Here is a 22,803-nt window from a genome sequence, read left to right as displayed (position 1 = left end):
TTTCCTAAATCATATGATTCATTCAGTCAAGCTTAATTCTTAAATTGATGCTGACCTTATTTTGCTGAATGAGCAGTGCAATCTGCAGATGATGATGTTTTTCTATAGCATGAGAGGCCTGTTTCCATGGTAACCTGTCCCAGGTAAAATGATTCCACAACCTTGCTAAAATATGACCACGTAGTCAAGCTATTGATATTTGTCTGGTTATGCAAGGTGACTAATGGCTGGTTTTAAATAGTTTTAATTAATAAATTCACAAGGCTGTCAGATTATACTACAGCCAATAGCACTACTGAAAGGGATTCAAGCAGGAATTATTGTTTTTTCCTGTTATTTACCCTAAATACAGCTGGATAATTACATCGCTAACAAATTATAGACATTTTGTAAATCTATAAATGAAATATGAACTGGCCTAAAATGTGTCCAAGGTAACACTGGTGCTAAAATCACAGCAGGAGCGAGCCGGCGGCCATATGCACTTGCGCCCAGTACTCAGAAGTGCAGGATCACGTATATATGTGATCCAGCGCAGCGCAGGCACCCTGTAACAGTAAATGTGCTATATGGAGGTTGGCAAGCGGTAAGTGTGTAAGATCAAACATTTTATATATTGCAGGTTACCAATTATTGGATGTGGTGGCTGCACAGCCGATGATTTATTCTAGGGCTGCAACTAACGATTGTTTTCATAATCGATTAGTTGGCCGATTATTGTCTCGATGAATCGATTAATCGGTCAATAACCTTAAAAAAAAAAATTGCCAATTTGTTTGTGGGCAGATTAAAAAACACAAATTGCCGCAAGAACGCATTACATGCTTTTTTGCAGCTTTTCCATTAAAGTATATTGAACCAAAATAGCACCGTTTTGCGGTAAAAAAAAGTCCTTGCCCTTTCCAAATACACAGCAGCTGAAAAAATCATGGATGTAAACGTGTCCCATAGGAAACCATGTAAATGCACTGTAGTGCGTTTCTGCCAAAAGCACCAAAAAACACAGAGGTGTGACCAAGGCCTGAGATAATTAGTAACATAATGGGGTTAAAAAAACAAAAATGAGTACAAAAAGAGCAAAAAATCGCTACTGTAAGGCCTCGTACAGACGAGCGGACCTGTACATACCATCAGACCAAATTCCCCGCAGACAGAATATGCGGTGACGACGCAGTGACGTGGCGGTGACAATGATGCGGCGACATGCACGAACCCGGAAGTTCAATGCTTCCACGCATGCGTCAAATCACTTTGACGCAATGCGCTGGTTCTCGGGCCAGCGGACATGTCCGAGGAGTCGTACTGACCGTCGGACATGTCCGACGGACAGGCTTCCAGCGGACATGTTTCTTAGCATGAAAATTGTCCGGTCGGCCCTACACACGACCGAACATGTCCACGGAAACTGGTCCGACGGACTAGTTTCAGCGGACATGTTCGGTCGTGTGTACGAGGCCTAAGTGGTTAATTGTTTTCTGTGGGACAGTGAAAGTAATATTTACAGTAAGGATTTGCTCTTTTTGTACTATAAAGGGCTAATTTAGTTTTTTTAACCCCATTATGTTACTGCCCAGATGAATCAATTATGAAAATGGTAATCTATAGCAGCATTGTCAATCAGTGGAGAGCGTAGTAATAGATTGACTTGATTTAAAGCACCGTGGGGAAAAAAAATAAAAGTCAGCAGCTGATTGGCCGAGGAAGGAGGAGGGGGCCACAGCCTGATCTTCCGAAAGTGGGGAAGGGGACCTGCCAAAAACAGGTCCCCGTTCCCCCTCCTCCTGAAAGGTGGCAAATGTGACACCAGAGGGTGGGGGCGGGAGCAACTAAGCGGAAGTTCCACTTTTGGGTGGAACTCCGCTTTAAATTGTTAGAAGGTTTTTTCCTGCAAAAATATGTGCATTTTTTTTATGAAGGTGAACTTAGCCTTTCAGTTTCTCTGAAACTGATATTTGATACATCACTCAGAGAGAAAAAGTGATGTGGTCCAATCCACCATGAGTAATTGGCCTCCATCCCAAATGTGGACATCACTCTCCCAACTTTTCCAAAAAGTTTCTCTGCCTGTAAAACTCCACCATTTTGCAGGAAAGTTGATTGTGACAGTTTTGTCACAGTTACGACAGATTCATACACCTTACCATCACATATATGAACCTGTTGCAAATTCTGCTATTTGTTGTGCAAGTGCAAAAGTGCAAGACAGGTTTCTAAAGAGTATCTACAGTACAACACTCTTAGTAAAGTGCAGGAACTGTTTTCCAACTCTTAGGCCCCGTACACACGACCAAACATGTATGCTGAAACTGGTCCGCGGGCCTGTTTCAGCATACATGTTCGGTCGTGTGTAGGCGCGAGCGGGCCGAATTCCAGCAAACATTTGCCCGCCGGGCCTTTTCCCAGCGGGCAAATATTCCTGGACGTGTTTTAAAACCGTCCGCTGGAATCCTGCCCACTCGGACATGTACGGTCGTCAGTACAGACCTACCGTACATGTCCGAGCGCCCGCCGTCCCTCGCATGCGTCGAATGACTTCGACGCATGCGTGGAAGCCTTTAAATGGCAGGCCCGCCCACGTCGCCGCGTCATCGCTGCGGCAACGACGCGGACACGCCCCGTGTAGTGTTTACGCGCGGACTTCTGTACGATGGTTAGTACAACCATCGTACAGAAGCCCTCTGGCAGGCATGTACGGTGAAAACGGTCCGACGGACCGCTTTCATCGTACATGTTTGCTCGTTAGTACCCGGCCTTAAAGTGTAACTTTACCCAAAAGGGTAAGTTCCGCTCTTCCTCCTCATCCCCCCTCCTCTGCCATATTACAAAAAAATGTTGGTGGGTACCTGCTCCTACTTCGGTTTCCCCTCCATGCTCGCAATCTTCTGGGACACGTCGCAGGTCCATTCATAGGACACAGTGTGGCTTGAACATGCACAGTGGAAAGCTGGCTGTGAAGTTGCAAGGAGTCACAGCCCACTTTCCACACTTAACTTGCCGATGCTGGGAAGCCAAGGACTGTTGAAGAACCGTCTAGTCTATGAATAGTCTCCGCTTTTGTTTATCCAGGAATTATTTCTGGTATGATAAGCAGCCTAAGGGAGTAGCGATGGGGGCATGTTTCGCTCCCAGTGTGGCAAATTTATTTAACTCATACATACCCTTAGATAGCTGCCAACATCGCCAGTGGTTGTGCAATATTACTAGACAGCAGTTTATTAGACTGAGGCGGAATTGTACTTATGAAAAAGATTTCTTGGCCCAATCACAGGCTTTGTCAAAATAATTCCAACAGAAGGGGTATGAAAAAATTATTTTAGATGGAGAAATTGAACGAGTGAGATTGATGGATCGACAAACATTAGTAGTGAATAAAAGTAACCTTAATGCATCCTCTGTGGGCTCGTTCCCATGATGGTTTCCCCCAGCTTGAGGCGGCTCATCATTGGAGATTGATAGCAGCGCAGCCATTGGCTCCCCCTGTTGTCAATCAAATCAATGACACAGCGTGCCGGGGGGCGGGGCCGAGTGATACAGCTATAGCCGCCCGGCTGTATCAGGGGAGCGTGCCCGCAAGCTAACCCCCTTGGGAGAGCGCTTCCAAAGAAGGGGGTCAGCTCTTGCGGGGAAGAGCTGAGACAGCCGCCAAGGGACCCCAGAAGACCAGGATTGGGGCCACTCTGTGCAAAATGAACTGCACAGTGGTGGTAAGTATGACAAATATATATATATATATATATATATATATATATATATATATATATATATATATATATATGTGTGTATATATATATACACCTTTACAACCCCTTTAAACTAAAATAGTTTGTTCTGTTAATGTACAAGAAGAAATTTTATCCCTTCAGAAATTTTTGTTTGCAAAGTCTGAATCGGAAAGTTGTGTACACACTAAATGAAAATCGAACGATCGTGCCTTGTACGAAATTTTTCTTCCGATTGTCTCATAGTGTGCACCCCCCTTAAGGCCACATTAGCACGGGCAACTAGCACTGGTGCCCCTCTCAAGCTGCCTGTGCATTCAGAGCTTGCAGCGGCTGCGCGAAGAGCTGTAGTACAGGGCAGGAATGTGCATGTACAGGAGACTCATACAGGTCCTGGGGGCACAGTGAGCGGTCAAAGATTATTGAGTGCATCAGCATGGCTGGCGGGCACCTAGAAAAATAACCTTAGGGAAAGAAATGTATTAAAAAAAAAATTATACATGTAACTAATATGTGTATCTGGTTTATGAAAAAAACACTTATGCGAACACAAAATCAGAATTTCCGACAACAAATGTTAGATGCAAGCTTTTGGTTGTATATTCTAAGGCCCCGTATACACGGTCGGTTTGGTCCGATGAGAATGAACCGAAGTTCATTTTCATCGGACCAAACCGACCGTGTGTATAGGCTATCGGTCTGTTTTCCTTCGGTCCAAAATTTTAAAACATCCTTCAAAACCGAACCGATGGACCGCTGCCCAATCGGACCAAACCGATGGTTAGTACAGAAAAGCATTGGTTCAAAACCCGCGCATGCTCAGAATCAAGTCGACGCATGCTTGGAAGCAGTGAACTTCGTTTTTTTCAGCACGTCGTGTGTTTTACGTCACCGCGTTCTGACCTGATCGGATTTTGAACTGATGGTGTGTACAGCGGTGAACCGATGAAAACGGTCCGTCGGACCATTCTCATCGGTTTTGTCCGACCGTGTGTACGGGGCCTGACCGCGTGTAGGCTCCTTCGGACATTTGCTGTCGGAATTTCCGACAACAAATGTTTCAGAGCTGGTTCTCAATTTTTCCGACAACAAAAGTTCTTGTCGGAAATTCTGAATATCTGTATGCAATTCCGACGCACAAAAATCCTACGCATGTTTGGAATCAATTTGACACATGCTCGGAATCATTGAACTTAATTTTTCTCGACTTGTCGTAGTGTTGTATGTCACCGCGTTCTTGACGTTTGGAATTTCTGACATTTGTGTGGACGTATGCAACACATGTTTGAGCCAACATTCCGTTGAAAAAAATCCATGGTTTTGTTGTCGGAAATTCCGATCGTGTGTGCGCGGCATTTGGCTTTAATGTTACTTTGGGCTTCATAAGATGAAAATGCATACAAAAAGAGTTCCCAGCTTGGCACATTTTCCATGGCCATTTTGAAGGTATCTCTGTCAGCCTCTTGGCCTTTTCACTCCTGGTACATTATTACTGGCAAACGGTTTAGAGCTGCAAACTTCAGTGCAGTGATCTTTCCACTGGTCCTTGGGACAAAAGAAGCTAATTGGTGGTTGCATAACGAGTATCTATCTGGAATTCCAATGTAGGTTTTTGAGTGGACTGAGCTTTTAATACAAAAATATAATCAGCTGCAGCTTGTAAATTCAAAGGCTTCTAATAAGAAAGTTGGACTTGTCAGCTTGTTCTGTTGGTTTCTGTAGCTTAAAGACACTACAGGAAACCTAAACCATGCTGGGTTTAATTAGTCTCAAAAAACAAGAAACGACAGTAACATATATTGTGCATGAAGAGGAAAATGCAATTAGATGGCTTCCACTGAGGAAAATAAAGCACCAGGCTCACAAACATCACATTGAGTTCAAGGTAATAAATATACACTGGAGCAAAATTAAATAATTGGACAGGCATGGCACAACAAACATTATGATTTTTTTATTGTTCAAACTAACAGCTTTTCCGTAGATGTATTAAAGTTAAAACCCAGGACTTGAAGGTAAGGGGTTTTCTCTACCACCGTGCCGACTCCCCCCAACTCTCTCAGGGACGGTATTAACATTGGGCACTCTAGGCCTGTGCCTATATGCAACAGCGACAAAGAATTCCCTGTAGAGTTATTGGCCACACACAGTTTCATTTTATCATCAGCAGTCATCTCATATATAAAATATCAAATTATATTAACACCAGGCAGAAAGCTAGAAAATATTCTGTGCCAAAGAAAGTGATCCCAGCAGAGGAGTGCTACTTTGTGTGCCAATGGTTGTGTGCCTACTGGCTCCAGTAAAGGAAATATGGCCCTGACATCCACCATCCTTACTTCCTGGGCTCCTGCAGGTTGGCTGCAGAACTTATGAAAATTACAATATATTGTATATTGTGTCTTTGCCAACATGATACTAGACAGCACCTCAAAGGAAAACGAGCAACTGTGAATATCCATCACCAAGCACTACTGTGCATGACCAACTAACTTTTTTTTTAAGATTTCCTATTATCTGTGGCCAGTCTTGCCACAAAGGTAATCCAGCTCTGAGCAATCCTATTTTCTTTTTTCAGTGAGATAAACGACAAACAGAAGAAAACTTTTGTCCATTCTTCCCCCTTGCTGTGAATGACTGGTTATTTACACATCTCATGCACTAGCCTGAGACAGGCATTATTTTTTTAATTCCCACCCCCACTCCTTTTCTGAAGTCATGTGGTTACTTTTCTGGATTTTGACTGGATGTTAGTGATCATAACAGAATTCAGTGTAAGGGGAGTGTAGAGGTGGGCGGTGAGTCTACTGACATCACGACTCCACCCACCGTGGTCCAGACAACAGATCCACCCACAGAATCTGCAGTTTTTCAGTTCTTATAACAGACAGAGGGAGAGACATTTTACAGGTAAGGATACATGCAGGAGGCATCTATATCCTTATAGATCAGCACTATTAGCCAGATTCAGAGAGAGTTACGCCGGCGTATCAGTAGTGTGACAGGAAGTCAGGTAAATCTGTGGGTGTTGTCACAGACGGGAGATACATTTCTGCCTTGTTTGGACAATACACCAATCATTATCGGGCGTCGGCTACAAATGTAGCCAGGAAGGCTAAGGGCAGCTGTTCAGAGTGAGGCAATTAAGGCCTCTATAAGTAGCCCATAGGGTTACCACTAATTGCTGCATTCTGAAGCTTTGTGAGGAAAGCGAGCAGTAACTGAAGGTCTTGTGAGAAGGGGAGGAGAGAATTGATTTTTCTGTGTGATAAAAATCAAAAGACTATTGTTTTGTGCTGTATGACCAGCACTGTCTGCCCAGCGCTAGGCTGAGTCAGACTCCATAGATAGGTTCCTGTGTGGAAGGTAGACGCCCAGAGTGGCTAGGGTTTATTTTATGTTTGATTTTGTTTATGCTGTTTGGATGCTTGCAATCGTTTTCCAGCAAGATGGAAAAATAAACCAAAAACTTTGTTTTCAACCGTCTTCGACTGCCAGTCTGTATAAATTCAGTGTGTGGTGAACCCATCCAAGTGGTCACACACCCCGCTACCGTGCTAACCCCTTACATATGGTGGAGAATGCGGGCACTAAGACAGTGGAATCCAGGTCCTTGCTCTGTGGTGAGTCGCAGCAGGAACTACTGCTAGCTGTGTGTGGCAGCCAGGCAAACTGCATTGCGCAGAAGTTTGTTTTGATGGACTGTGTGGCATACAGGTTGTGTACCTGTGAAAGGAGAGTCACATTTTTTTCTTCTTTCCTCTCTGCTGTGAACTCTGTTACCGGTTGCTGTGTGCAACACCGCAAGGATGGGGCGGTCAAAACAGAAAATGGAGGCCATCGTGACACAGCTTCAGAGACAGCAGACCGAGGCTGGGAGTCAGGCCAGTAACATACCGACTTTTCGGGACAGAGAACTGGGATACCAACAAAACCCAGCAGAGAATTTTCAGTTGTTGGAGGAGTGCAAAGACTTTGAAATATTTGATTCATTTACTGGTATCCTTGGAAACAGTCCACCCTTAACATCTCACTGGGAGCAGTGGGACACTTATTGTGAGGATCTGACCAAGTACACAAAGCTAACTAGTTTTGAAATATGGGGAACAAAAGAGGTGGATTATCTTCATCTTGATGACTTTTCAAGTCCCTATCAGGATGAAGAAGTCATCAGTAAAACCCCCACTCTTGCGGTGGCGCTTCCGTAGATTTACGCGAGGAATATGCAAATTAGGTAGATACGCCGATTCAGAAATGTACGTCCGGCCGGCGCATTTTTTTATGTCGTTTACGTTAGGCTTTTCCGGCGTAAAGTTACCCCTGCTATATGAGGCGTATCTTATGTTAAGTATGGACGTCGGGCCAGCGTCTAATTTTCCGCCGATTACGTTGTTTGCGTAAGTCGTTCGCGAAAAGGGCTGGGCGTAATTTACGTTGACGTCGAAAGCATTGGCTTTTTGCGGGTTAATTTGGAGCATGCGCACTGGGATACGTTCACGGACGGCCCATGCGCCGTTAGCCAAAAACGTAATTTACGTGGGGTCAGCCTTCATTACCGTACAACACGTTCACTGCATAGAGAATTTGAATTCCGCGGGCTTATACCGGACCACATACGCTACACCGCCTTAACTTAGGGCGCAAGTTCTTTCTGAATACGGAACTTGCTCCCTAAGTTACGGCGGCGTAACGTATCTGCGATACGTTAAGCCCGCCGATAGATACGCAATTGTATCTGAATCCGGGCCTATATATTTATATATATATATATATATATATATATATATATATATATATATATACATACACTATATTACCATAAGTATTGTGACGCCTACCTTTACATGCACATGAACTTTAATGGCATACCAGTCTTAGTGCGTAGGGTTCAATATTGAGTTGGCCCACCCTTTGCTGTTACAACTTTGCTTCAACTCTTCTGGGAAGGCTGTCCACAAGGTTTAGGAGTGTGTCTATGGGAATGTTTGACCATTCCTCCAGAAGCACATTTGTGAGGTCAGACACTGATGTTGGATGAGAAAGCCTGGCTCTCAGTCTCCGCTCTAATTCATCCCAAAGGTGTTCTATTGGGTTGAGGTCAGGACTCTGTGCAGGCCAGTCAAGTTCTTCCACCCCAAACTCGCTCATTCATGTCTTTATGAACCTCACTTTGTGCACTGGTGTGCAGTCATGTTGGAACAGGAAGGGGCCATCCCCAAACTGTTCCCATAAAGTTGGGAGCATGAAATTGTCCAAAATTTCTTGGTATGCTGACACCTGAAGAGTTCCCTTCACTGGAACTAAGAGGCCAAGCCCAACCCCTGAATAACAACTCCACACCATAATCCCCCCTCCACCAAATGATTTGGACTAGTGCACAAAGCAACAAGGGGTATTTGTGTTGGGAGGGGGAATTTCGGGGGGGGGGGGGGATTTGTACTGGAAGGAGGGGGATTTATGCTTAGGGGGTTAGCATGCAGATTAGTACTTAATTTATTTGAGGGAGAGGAGATTTTCGTTGACACATAATGCCCATACATCTTGGGCGGGGGGTGGCACAATTTGGCATGTTTGCCCTGGGCTCTATATGACCTTGTCCCGGCACTGCTTGCTGGACTAAGAAAAGATGGCTGATGGAGGGGGGGGGGGGGGGGGGGGTTATACTGCAAGCTACAAGAAAAAGTGTAACTGTACCGAAAGGGGCAGCTTTAAAAAGGAGAGAAACCCTTTAAATCTGTATTTTTTTGTTGTTGAAATGGCCTCCGGGTCGTTGATGCCATAATGTGCTGGGATACACATTATGACAGACTTACCTGTTAAACTTTTCCCTGGCGCTTTCATTTTCGCCCAGTCTTCCCCTCTGGGTTCACATTGTCCAGTCGCTTGAATTTCTGGGCTGCGATGACGTCGCTCCTGCGCCCGCGCGCATACGCACGGGAACTCACCATCTCAGCACAGCACTCCCTGCAATCACGGCACAGGCATTGTTCCATGAATGAAGAGGTAACTGTGCATGCTCTACTGATGGAGTCGATTTTAGTATCTACTAAACAGTGCGGGGTAGATCCACAAAGAAAGTACGCCGACGTATCTACTGATACGCCGGCGTAATTTAAAAATTCCCGCGTCGTATCTTTGTTTTGAATCCTCAAAACAAGATATGACGGCATCTGGGTTAGATCCGACAGGCATACGGCTTCGTACGTCTTCGGATCTTAGATGCAATTTTTCGACGTCCGCTAGGTGGCGTTCCCGTCGTAATCCGTGTCGAGTATGCAAATTAGCTATTTCCGACGATCCACGAACGTACGAGCGGCCGTCGCATTTTTTTACGTTGTTTCCGTTCTGCTTTTTCCGGCGTATAGTTAAAGCTGCTATCTGGTGGCGTACTCAATGTTAAGTATGGCCGTCGTTCCCGCGTATAATTTTGAAAATTTTACGTTGTTTGCGTAAGTCGTCCGTGAATGGGGCTGGACGCCATTTACGTACACGTCGAAAACAATGACGTCCTTGCGACGTCATTTGGAGCAATGCACCCTGGAAGTTTTGACGGACGGGGCATGCGCAGTTCGTTTGGCGCTGGGACGCGCTTCATTTAAATGAAACACGCTCCCTACCTGCCCAATTTGAATTCCGCGCCCTTACGTCGCGAGAGATACACTACGCCGCCGTAACTTACGGCGCAAATTCGTTGAGGATTCAAACCAAATCAAAGTAAGTTACATCGGCGTAGCGTATCTGACATCTGCGCCGGCCGCAGCGTAGGTATGTGGATCTGCCCCTGCGGGTTTAGGGGCTTTCCAGGGTACCTGCAGGTAAGACTTATTATAAGCTTACCAGTAGAGCAAAATGTACAAGTTGAGATTGATACCACTTTAAGCCAGCTATCTTGAATCCAGTTATCATTTGTTAAAAATCATTCAACACAATTTTACACAGAATGCTGTCATAAAGCATTTGACCATTTTTACAGGAGGAAGAAGCATTGTGACTCCATCAGTGTTCTGCTTCTCCCCTGCTGTCCAATCACAGGATGGGGACAGACTGGTAACCAGCCTGTATGGCTTAAAGCGGAGGTTCACCCAAAAATCCACTTTTTTACATTAGCTGTAGCATACTGCCAACATCTGCAGTATGCTGTTTTTTAATTTTTTTTATTTGTACTTATCGTTATATGAGCCCTTGTTTACCGGCTCCGAGCGGGGAATCCTGCGGGGAATGGGCGTTTCTAAGTGAAGAGGAGTTGATTGACGGCTGCTAAGTCTTGGCCTCTGTTTAATCTTCAACTGCCATGATGCTGCACATGTGATCAGTTATGACACCAGCCATTGGATGGTTTGACAGTTTGGTTGAGAGCACAACCAATGTGACAGTTAGCATTCCCGGCATGCCAGGAATGTAACTGCTTTTTCAAACTGTTAAATTGATGGGTTTACTTCCGCTTTAAGGATGCTGGAAAGTTAATTTTGAGGGTGAACCTCCGCTTTAACTACAGCAGACAAAATAGGACAGTGACCTAACTATGTTGCTTGGCAGGTGTATCCATACCACATAACTGGCAGAAAACCTTTACAAATCCTCAAAACAATTAATGCATATGTATGTGTGTATATGTATTTCAGCTGTCAATTAGGCTGTTTGCCTGTAGAACAGGTTTAAGCAGCTTACATTATGTATAAACCAAGAACAGGCAGGAAAATCCTAATCGATGGTAGCAACACAAAAGGCTTCAGGCAAGAGATGATGGGGGGAATTCTACCTTGGGGCAGTTTGCCTCCAGGCTCCATAGTGACTAAGTAGGTTGCTATCGTAATATTTTCAGGAAGGTATCTGACCATCTTAAAAATAATACAGACTAGCATTGCATTGCACATCATTACAGTCAGTTTGCATGTCATATTGAAGCAATACATTACAATTTATGACATTATTGCTCCTCACCTTTGAACTGTTATGCTGACACCTGTGAGTTCCAGAAAACCATCCATCACTGGAGCACTGGTCAATGTCTATTTTTTGCAGGTTCACATCCACTTTAAGCACTCCCCTGGCAAAAAAAAAAGAAAAACGATTTTAAGGGAAACAGTCTGCATTTCATAAATAATGTTTTAGATATTGTATGTGTTAACCTGTGTTTGCAGCTGTTTGACTTAATGCAACTTTAAATATAATGGTTAAAATCCAATTTACTTTCAGATTAAATTAGCTAAATACATTCCAAGCGCATTGTGCAAAGTTTTACATTTCATTTTCTTTAGAAAGCGGCCACAGCCTGAGTAGAAAAGCCTGTCCCCTGACAGCATGCTTCAGCGTAGGACCCTTGTTCCCGGTGGGAAAGCAGTAATGTCTGTACACCTCCTGCTGAATTAGAGCCAGAGCTCTCCAACCAGCAGGAAGCATGACTTTTACTCATGGCAGAGGTATAGGTCTGACCCAGTAGGGGATGTGTCGGACCTCTGCAATCAGACTGTCCCACTCTGTAGTGGCTGGAAGGGGAGAGGCTTTTCTACCTAGGCTCTGCTCACACTGGTAAATGGGGTCATCAGTGATTAATAGTGGAAGACCCAGTGGGGAATTTCTGGTGATTGACTGCAGGTGGAAGCCCCTTTGAAAGAAATGGAAGGCTAACAGCTCCTGTAGATATTTGTGTAATCAATTACCGGTACCTATGAATGATCAGCCCTGGATGCAGACAGTCCAGGGCCAATTAGTGATTACATGCGGGTAGCCATGAATAGCTACGGGAGCCGTCAGCCTCTCATTGCTTTTAATGGGGCTTCTGCCCGAAGTAACACTGGCTGGGTCTCATGCATCTAATTGCTAAGTGCCTCATTGGCAAGTGTGAATAGGGCCTAATACTGGACCCAATTTAGAAAGAAAAGAAACTGTAAGACATTGAACACCTTTTTGATGCATCACCAACTTACTAAAGACATATCAGCCTGGATGTCCCACCACTTCCTCAAATTCAACCTATCCAAAACCAAGCTCATGATATTTCCTCCCCCACATGCCTCTTCCCTTGATTTCTCTTTCCAAATCAACGGCTCAACTATCAATCCGCCCCCCCCCCCCCCCCCCCCCGTTGCCAAGGTCCTAGGTGTAATCCGGGACTCTGAACTATCCTTTTGGCCCTGCATCCAATCGCTGTCCAAAGCTTGGCACCCCATCATCTCCACAATACGCCCCTTCCTAAACAATGTCACCAAAAAGCTTCTATTTTACTCCCTGGTCATCTCTCACCTCGACTAGTGCAACTTCCGACTCATTAGCTTACCTCTAAAAAGGCTATCCCTACTTCAGTCCATCATGAACGCTGCTGCCAGGCTCTTTCACCTTACAAACTACTTGGCTACCCCTCTCTGCCAATCCCTTTATTGGCTGCCACTCAACCAACAAATAAAATTCTTACAAAGCCATCCCCAACCTGGCCCCCAGCTATATCACTGACCTAGTCTCAAAATACCAAACACATCGTTCTCTTTGCTCCTCCCAAGACCTCCTGCTCTCGCGCTCCCTTGTCACCTCATCCCATGCTCACCTCCAGGACTTCTCCAGAGCCTCTCCTATCCTCTGGAATGCTCTACCCCAATCTGCCCGACTTTCTCCAACTTTGTCCACTTTCAGACAGTCCCTGAAAACTCATCTCTTCAGAGAAGCCTATCTGGCCCCCACCTAACAACTGTACATTTATTTTCTCCATTGGCACATCCTCCACAGTTATTACCTCTTGTATCTCTTGACCTTCCCTCTTAGATTGTAAGCTCTAAGGAGCAGGGCCCTCTGATTCCTCCTGTATTAAAGTGTATTGTATTTGTACTGTCTACCCTCAAGTTGTAATGCGCTGCGTAAACTGCCCATGTTATATAAATCCTATATAATAATAATGTACTTAGAATGTATTTAGCTAATTTAAACTACGGGTTTAATTGGGCTTTAACTGATTTAAAACATGTGCTCATTACAGCAACGAGGGAAGCTATCTGCACATTTTAAGGCCCAACCCAAACTGAGCAAATGAAGATGTCTAAAAATATTGGCTAATGTGACAAATTTTTTCTTTAAATAAATGTGCAATTTAAATGCTTGGAAAATAGAAGTAATTAAGCCTGCTCTAAATATCCATTTATTGAAATAACAAAATCAAAGCAACAAAGATATTATTTTTATAGGAGGAGAACCTGGTGTGGATTATCACCGGATTATTGGGCAGTGGGTTGTGTGCTTATATTTGTAATAAAATCATTTAGCCTGTTTGGATTTTTTCATTTATTTAGAGCCCATTAACACGGGGCCAACACGACTTCCAGCACGACTTTGGGAGGCAACTTGGACACGACTTGAGTATAAATCATCGGGCAACTTCAAGTCGCCTCCAGGACAGGAGGCTTTCCAGTGGCCAATCAAACAACAATCAGCTCTGTGGGAGGGGTTTGCCTGAGAAATGTATGTTATCTTCCCGTATTGTTTCTTCAGTTAAGACAGTGATCCGACTTCTGAGGCGACTTCCATTGAAATAAATGGGTACAAGTTGCCTAGAAGTTGGATTGAAGTAGTACAGGAACCTTTTCTGAAGCCGGAGCGACTTCAGTAGTGTACATTAAGACGTCTCTCATTCACTTTCATTCATTTTCGCGACTTGGGGCGACTTGAAGTCGGATACCAGGTCGCCCCAGTGTGAACCGGCTCTTAGTATTGCTGTTTGTGAAATAGATTTGAGATTATTTACAAACAAAAACATTTCAAAAATCTTTCACAATCTCACTGCTTAAAAAAATAAACATCTTGGGGCAGATCCACAAAGAAAGTACGCCGGCGTATCTATTGATACGCCGCCGTAATTTCAGAATTCCCGCGTCGTATCTTTGTTTTGAATCCTCAAAACAAGATACAACGGCATCTGGGTTAGATCCAACAGGCGTACGTCTTCGTACGTCTTCGTACGCCTTCGGATCTTAGATGCAATTTTTCGGCGTCCGCTAGGTGGCGTTCCCGTCGTAATCCGCGTCAAGTATGCAAATTAGCTATTTCCGACGATCCACGAACGTACGAGCGGGAGTCGCATTTTTTTACGTCGTTTCCATTCGGCTTTTTTCGGCGTATAGTTAAAGCTGCTATCTGGTGGCGTACTCAATGTTAAGTATAAAAAATATATAAAATGTAGCGCCAACCTATGTGAAAAAATTTTTTTATCCACAAAGTGGCCCCAAATGGACAGACACCCTGTAGGGAAATATGTCCAAAAACTTCACTGGGTACACGATGGGAAAAAGATCATATATACCATGAACAAAAAACAACTGATGATCACGGTTAGATATGAATAAGTGAACCAACAAAGGTAAATAAAGTAATTAATAAGTCCTGTAAAAGTGTATGACCACAAATACAATTTATAATTGAAAAAGTCCCATGTATATATGTGGGGGTGGTTCTTTATGATACATTCATAGCTTGTGACTACGTTCAGATATTTCCCTCAGTTGAGAAAACAACACCACTTCACACGGAAAGGCAAAAACCTCTTCTCATGGACATTCCTTGGTAAGTTAAAAGATGAATACTCTTACCGACTCCCGTTGACCCACATCTCACCGTACGGTGGGTAGGTCTCCAAGGCTTATATGGGCTCAGATACCCTCCAACAGCACCGATGAAGGAAGAAATCCTGATTCTGATGTTCCTGAAGGAGATTGAAGTATTGGCCCCAGGAGCGTCCGTGAGATGGTGTGGAATAAACACTCCAGGTTTCAGAGGGAAAAAAGGGAAAAAGAACACCTCCTCATAGTGTAGAAAAATTTAATAAAATCTCTCAAAAGATATAAAAAATGTTCCACAGCAGAGAGAGAATCCAAACAGTACAGATGTATATAAAAGTCCCGACAGATAAAAAGTTCCACACTTAGGTCACCATAGCAGGTCACATCACCACAGCAAATCAAATCAAGAGAATCAAGATCAAATGGCGTAGTGAAAATGATTGGAGTCCAGTGTAGCCGACCGGTTTCGTCCTCATAGACTTCTACTAGGGCATGGAACTGGACTCCTTCACCTCCACACGCCTATAAATAGCCCCCATAATTGCCTACCTGTTGTCTATGCATGCCACGCCGTTCCCATCCAGCGTGCGTTCCACAGCCTGTGTGTTCCCCTTCCTGCGCTCCACGCAGCGGAAGTGAGCCACAAGGATCTGACGAATTGTAGGGGGTAATCACAAAAATCTCCTCCTCCTGTTTCACGTGTATCCCTCTGTCCAATACGAGGGAGTGTGAGTGGATAGCCCCGCCTTGCACCCGCTGTCCAATCCGAGTCCAGGGCTCAGCACAATGCTGTCCATTGCTGAACTGGTCATCCATGGGGCCGGCGATGACGGAAGCGCTAGCATCATGTGACCGCTCCATGCGCGCCACCCACGTCCAGACGTAGTGACGCCGTGCACTCCACCACAACGACGGAAGTGTCGGCGCCACGTGACCGCTTCATGCGTGTCACCCACGTTAGAACTTGGTGACGCCGTGCGTTCCATCGTGAGCATCCCAGGATTCATTGGGAGAAAAGGGATTTAGCGCAGTAGCGTTAACCCTTCGCTGCGGAACAAGTACATTAACTCCTATGGGGACGGATACTGGTATACAGTGTCCCATAGGTGGGAAGGTCATAGCTGGCGTGTACATGCAAGAATACAAGTGTGCAACGTCTAACAACTGCGTTAGCAAGTGTATGGGTAAAACTCATGGGGAAACAGAAAAAATATATACTACAATACATAAACAGCTCAGTCAAAACCATTATTGAAAGGGGGTTTATAAAGCTGTACTGGACTGTTTATCAGACTATTAAGATTGATTGATGAAAGAGTTCACGTCCCATTCCACGTTGAGGCCATGGGGCGTGTAACTCTTAAGTTGGTAGATCCAGAACACCTCCAACTTCGACACCCCACGAGTAGCGGGTTCACCCCGCCAGTGGGGGACAAAATGGTCGATAATCTGGAACATGGTCCCTTCCACTTTTTTGTCGTGGTGTTCCAAATAGTGTCTGGGGACCGTATGTTTTGGATAGCCTTTAAGTATCTTGGCAATATGTTCACCTGCCCTTGTGGAAAAATTCCGTATAGTACGTCCAACGTACTGTTTTCCACAAGGGCAGGTGAGGAGGTATACCACATACCTCGTGGCACATGTGGAAAATTGTTTTATGGGAAATTCCATCCCAGTGACGGTGGACCTAAAGCTGACAGACTTCTTTTTCTGGACATTATAAACACATACCTTACACTTCCTACAGGGGTGATACCCCTTAGAAAGAGGGAAGAAGGTTGGTTTAATGGGGGGGTCAGGAACATTGGGTGCGATCTGGTTTCTCATAGACATGGCACCCCTATAGATCACGGCAGCATCATTTGGGAGGGTTGGTCCCAATGTAGAATCACTCTTTAGTACCTTCCAGTGTTTCTGGATGATAGACTTGATCTGCCTATGCTGTATAGAAAATGTTGTGAAGAAGGAGTTCTTAAACCTATTTTCTTGGGCCGACCTAATTTTTTCTTTTATTAAAGTTGTTCTATCTATGTATGAAATCCGTTCTATTTCCTCCTCAATATTGCTCTCAGGGTAACCCTTATCCACAAATCTCCTTTTAAGGACATTTGCTTGATCTCTAAAGTCCCCTAAATTGGAGCAATTACGTCGGATTCTTAGAATCTGGCTACGTGGAACTGATTTCAGCCATGACGGATGATGGCAGCTATCAACTGGGATAAACCCGTTACGATCGGTCTTCTTAAAGTAAGTTTTGGTCTGTAATTGATTATTCTGCACGAAGATTTCTAGATCCAGGAAATTAATGTTAGTGGAGCTAGCCTCATAGGTCAAACTAATTCCGACTTGATTCCCATTAAGGTAAGTCATGAATTCATCCAGAGATCCTCGGTCTCCTCGCCAAAGGAGGAGGATGTCGTCTATGTACCGCGCCCAGAGAACTATCTCCGGCCGCTCTGCAGCATAGACGACATCCTCCTCCCACTTGGCCATGAATATATTGGCCAAGCTGGGAGCGAATTTAGCCCCCATTGCAACTCCCCTTTGTTGCAAATAAAAATCACCAGCATGCCAAAAGTAATTATGGGTCGTTGCGAATCTAAGAAGGTCCATAATAAACAGCCTCTGTGCAATGGGGAGCTCTGAAGATCTATTGAGAAAACAGTCTACCGCTTGAAACCCCAAGTGATGTGCTATACTGGTGTACAAGGATGCCACATCTGCAGTGACCAAAATAATGTCATCCGTGTACTCCACCTCTTCCAACCTGGCGATCGTATGCCGAGTGTCCTTGAGATAGGACGGAATCTCTCTAACTATAGGTTGGAGATGGAAGTCTATGTACTTCCCTAGCCTTGATGTCACAGAATTAATGCCGCTAATGATCGGCCGCCCTGGAGGGCACATGTTGTCCTTATGAATTTTTGGCAGGTAGTACATGACGGGTATGCGTGGCACCTTAGGTACTAAATAGCATCTTTCTTTCTTGTCAAGTATGCCTCTCTGTACACCCTTGTCCACAAGTTTTTTTAAAGAGGTAGTAAAGCCAGTAGTGGGGTTGGAAGGTAACTTTACATATGTCTGGTGATCACCCAAGATCCTGGACATTTCAAGATTGTAGGCAGACTTGTCAAGGACTACTATACCCCCCCCCTTATCCGCTGGGCGGACTACAAGATCTTTCCTCTCGCACAAGGATTTTAGGCCATTTTTAATGTTGGGATCGGAATAAGACCTTTTTATAGGGAGCTCATCTAAATCCTTCAAAACTAGGTCTCTAAAGACTTTAATACTTGATGCCAAAGGGCAAGGTGGATTAAAGAGTGATGGGTTTGAGAGTCCCGTGTGTCTAACAGTAGAAACTTCTGGAAGACTGGGTCTCATGGGGTTAGAAATGAAATACCTCTGGATACTCAACCTTCGTGTGAATTTTTGGACATCGATGAATGTCTGAAATTTATTAAGACCTTTGGGAGGAACAAATTTCAGGCCCTTGTCCAAGACGGACTTTTCAGCATCGGTAAATTCAATCGTGCTCAGATTGAAGACCCCAGTGCTTGTTAAACTCTTTGTCTTTTTCTTCCGGGCGCGCCGCCCCCCTCTCGACCCCCGTTTTGTTCTCCCCCTTTCGGATAATTCCCCTGACCCCTGTGAAAATCCCCCGGTTGGGCAGACTTAGGTTGGGTCAGGTTGTAATTGTAAGGAGGTCTGTCGAAATGATCATCCTCCCTGCCATTATATCCATAGTAAGGATCATAATGTCTGGGTGGATAGTCATTCCTAGGTGTGTAGGGTCCACCGCCTCTTCCTGGTGTCCCATATGTCCTAGGCGGGTAATAATGGGAATCAGTCCTTCTATATGGAGAATGGTCATGGGTGTAGTGTTCTCGGGATGGGTCTCGTGAGTGATGTGAACTCCTTCTAGGTCCCTTGCCCTTCCCTTTATGTTTGGGTGCGGGACCTCCCTGATGTTGGTTAGGGGTTCGAGGGCCAGCTTGGTGATTGTATCCAGCATCTCTGCTGGGAAAGCTTGAAGCTGGTATGAGATGGGAAAAAGTGAGGACTTTAGCCTCACTGGTTGAGGGTTGGGAAACCTCCATCTCTAAATTGGAAGAACCTACACCTGTCCCAATGTTATCTTTGTTTTGCCAGCTAAAGACTGAGCAAGCCGCATAGTCAGCAAAATCTCTCGCATATTTTTTCTGTTTTTTATTCTTTTGTTCTCGTTCTTCCTTTTCCAGGTGATTCCTCAAATTGGTGGATAGTGTGGTATATTCCGTAGTGGATTTAGAGGGAAGAAGTTTCTCTCTAATCTCCTTAATCTCTTTATCTAAATTGGACAATCGGGTTTTCTTCTTTTCAATTAAAAAGTTGCTAGCGCTTCCGTCATCGCCGGCCCCATGGATGACCAGTTCAGCAATGGACAGCATTGTGCTGAGCCCTGGACTCGGATTGGACAGCGGGTGCAAGGCGGGGCTATCCACTCACACTCCCTCGTATTGGACAGAGGGATACACGTGAAACAGGAGGAGGAGATTTTTGTGATTACCCCCTACAATTCGTCAGATCCTTGTGGCTCACTTCCGCTGCGTGGAGCGCAGGAAGGGACACAGGCTGTGGAACGCACGCTGGATGGGAACGGCGTGGCATGCATAGACAACAGGTAGGCAATTATGGGGGCTATTTATAGGCGTGTGGAGGTGAAGGAGTCCAGTTCCATGCCCTAGTAGAAGTCTATGAGGACGAAACCGGTCGGCTACACTGGACTCCAATCATTTTCACTACGCCATTTGATCTTGATTCTCTTGATTTGATTTGCTGTGGTGATGTGACCTGCTATGGTGACCTAAGTGTGGAACTTTTTATCTGTCGGGACTTTTATATACATCTGTACTGTTTGGATTCTCTCTCTGCTGTGGAACATTTTTTATATCTTTTGAGAGATTTTATTAAATTTTTCTACACTATGAGGAGGTGTTCTTTTTCCCTTTTTTCCCTCTGAAACCTGGAGTGTTTATTCCACACCATCTCACGGACGCTCCTGGGGCCAATACTTCAATCTCCTTCAGGAACATCAGAATCAGGATTTCTTCCTTCATCGGTGCTGTTGGAGGGTATCTGAGCCCATATAAGCCTTGGAGACCTACCCACCGTACGGTGAGATGTGGGTCAACGGGAGTCGGTAAGAGTATTCATCTTTTAACTTACCAAGGAATGTCCATGAGAAGAGGTTTTTGCCTTTCCGTGTGAAGTGGTGTTGTTTTCTCAACTGAGGGAAATATCTGAACGTAGTCACAAGCTATGAATGTATCATAAAGAACCACCCCCACATATATACATGGGACTTTTTCAATTATAAATTGTATTTGTGGTCATACACTTTTACAGGACTTATTAATTACTTTATTTACCTTTGTTGGTTCACTTATTCATATCTAACCGTGATCATCAGTTGTTTTTTGTTCATGGTATATATGATCTTTTTCCCATCGTGTACCCAGTGAAGTTTTTGGACATATTTCCCTACAGGGTGTCTGTCCATTTGGGGCCACTTTGTGGATAAAAAAATTTTTTCACATAGGTTGGCGCTACATTTTATATATTTTTTATTTTTGCACAATTATCCATTGGTATGTTGGCTGCCCACAACCACTGATATATAGTATACAGTTTTTCCGAGTAGCGCAATATTTTTTGTATATATCAATGTTAAGTATAGCCATCGTTCCCGCGTATAATTTTGAAAATTTTACGTCGTTTGCGTAAGTCGTCCATGAATGGGGCTGGATGCCATTTACGTTCACGTCGAAAACAATGACGTCCTTGCAACGTCATTTGGAGCAATGCACCCTGGGAGTTTTGAAGGACGGGGCATGCGCAGTTTGTTTGGCGCGGGGACGGGCTTCATTTAAATGAAACACGCCCCCTACTCGCCGCATTTGAATTCCGCGCCCTTATGCCGCGAGAGATACACTACGCCGCCGTAACTTACGGCGCAAATTCTTTCAGGATTCAAAGAATAGCAAAGTAAGTTACAGCGGCGTAGCGTATCTCACATACGCTGCGCCCACGCAGATGTATGTGGATCTGCCCCCTTGTATGTCCCTAAATTAAATTTGTCTAATATGTTATCCCAGCACAGTGAATGGCCTAGATTTTTGGTTAGTTATACCTTGATGTTAAAAAAAGTTAAATATATGTGGGATAATATACTGTATCGCCTATTACAATTTAAAGAACATTAAAGAAGAAGTCCAGCCTGAGCTTGTTAGGCTGGGCTTCTCCAATGGGTCACAGAAGTGCAATTTGTTTTGCACTCCTGTGACCCGTTTTCAGCAGAGAGCGGTCTGAAATGCGCTCTCTGCTGACATCACACAGGTCAGTCCAGGCACCGCGTCATCCCGACTTTGGGAGTCTGTAAACCGCCAGGTACCTGGACTGATAGCCGTCTCAGCCTCTCAGTGAGGTCTTTCCATATATACTAATCAGGCATTGAAGGCAGAGCTGCTGTTAAAAATAACATGGCCCCATACAACCTAACTGACAGCCCCCCCTCCCCCCGGCCAAATGTGACTGAGGACATTATTAATCCCTTTCTCTACAGCCTCAGCCGCACAGATGACTGAATAGGAAATTCTCTGATGCTCTGTACACGCGATCGGAAATTCCGCCAGCAAGTATTCTCCATTGGACTTTTGCTGTCGGAATTTCCACCAGCAAAAAGATTGAGAGCTGATTCTCAAATTTTCATATGGAAAAAATTCCTATCAGAAAATACGATCTTCTGTAGCGATTCCAACACACAAAATTCTGAAGCAAAGTTCGGAAACAATTCGACGCATTCTTGGAAGCATTGAACTTAATTTTCTCGGCTCGTCGTAGTGTTGTACGTCACCGCGTTCTTGAAGGACAAAAGTTCAGAGAACTTTTGTGTGACCGTGTGTATCCAAGCCAAGCTTGAGCGGAATTCCGTTGGAAAAACCATCCAAGGTTTTTCTGACGGAAAATCTGATCGTGTGTACGGGGCATTAGGTTTCCTGCTCATTCACAAACTGAATTGTAGTTACCACAGGTTACTATTCTTCAACGATGAATAGACACAGAAATTAGTGGTACTGACTCGAAGTGCAGCCAGAGGGAGGGAGAGGAGGAGAAGCCGGCAGCGATGCAGTGGAAGACAGCAGGATCAATGTCTGCAATAAGACAGTACTGCCAGCATACCTCCCCTACTTTTTGAGATGGGAATGAGGGACACCTATAGGCAAAAGTATGTAGGCATAAGACACACTTCATGCCATGCCCCCTTAACCACTTAAGGATCAATATGCTGCCAAATGACCCAAGGGGTTTTTACAATTTGGCACTGCGTCGCTTTAACAGACAATTGCGTGGTCGTGCGACGTGGCTTCCAAACAAAATTTGCGTCCTTTTCTTCCCACAAATAGAGCTTTTGTTTGGTGGCATTTGATCGCCTCTGTTTTTTACGCTATATACAAAAATAGAGCGACATTTTTGAAAAAAAATCAATATTTTTTACTTTTTGT

At 44.5% G+C, this 22,803-nt stretch overlaps 1 protein-coding gene across 1 annotated transcript in view; it reads right to left on the bottom strand.

The window, feature by feature from the left end:
• GPR158 (G protein-coupled receptor 158) overlaps positions 1 to 22,803 on the bottom strand; it is a 309,748-nt gene that overhangs the window by 229,790 nt on the left and 57,155 nt on the right. Inside the window, exon 2 of the mRNA XM_040352535.1 lies at positions 11,661 to 11,766. Coding sequence (XP_040208469.1) covers positions 11,661 to 11,766 — 106 coding nt within the window. The remainder of the gene's footprint in view (positions 1 to 11,660; positions 11,767 to 22,803) is intronic.

Source organism: Rana temporaria, chromosome 5, assembly GCF_905171775.1.
Source record: "Rana temporaria chromosome 5, aRanTem1.1, whole genome shotgun sequence".
Lineage (NCBI taxonomy): Eukaryota > Metazoa > Chordata > Amphibia > Anura > Ranidae > Rana > Rana temporaria.
Note: the sequence above shows the minus strand (reverse complement) of the source record. Positions and strands in the feature narration are given on the sequence as shown.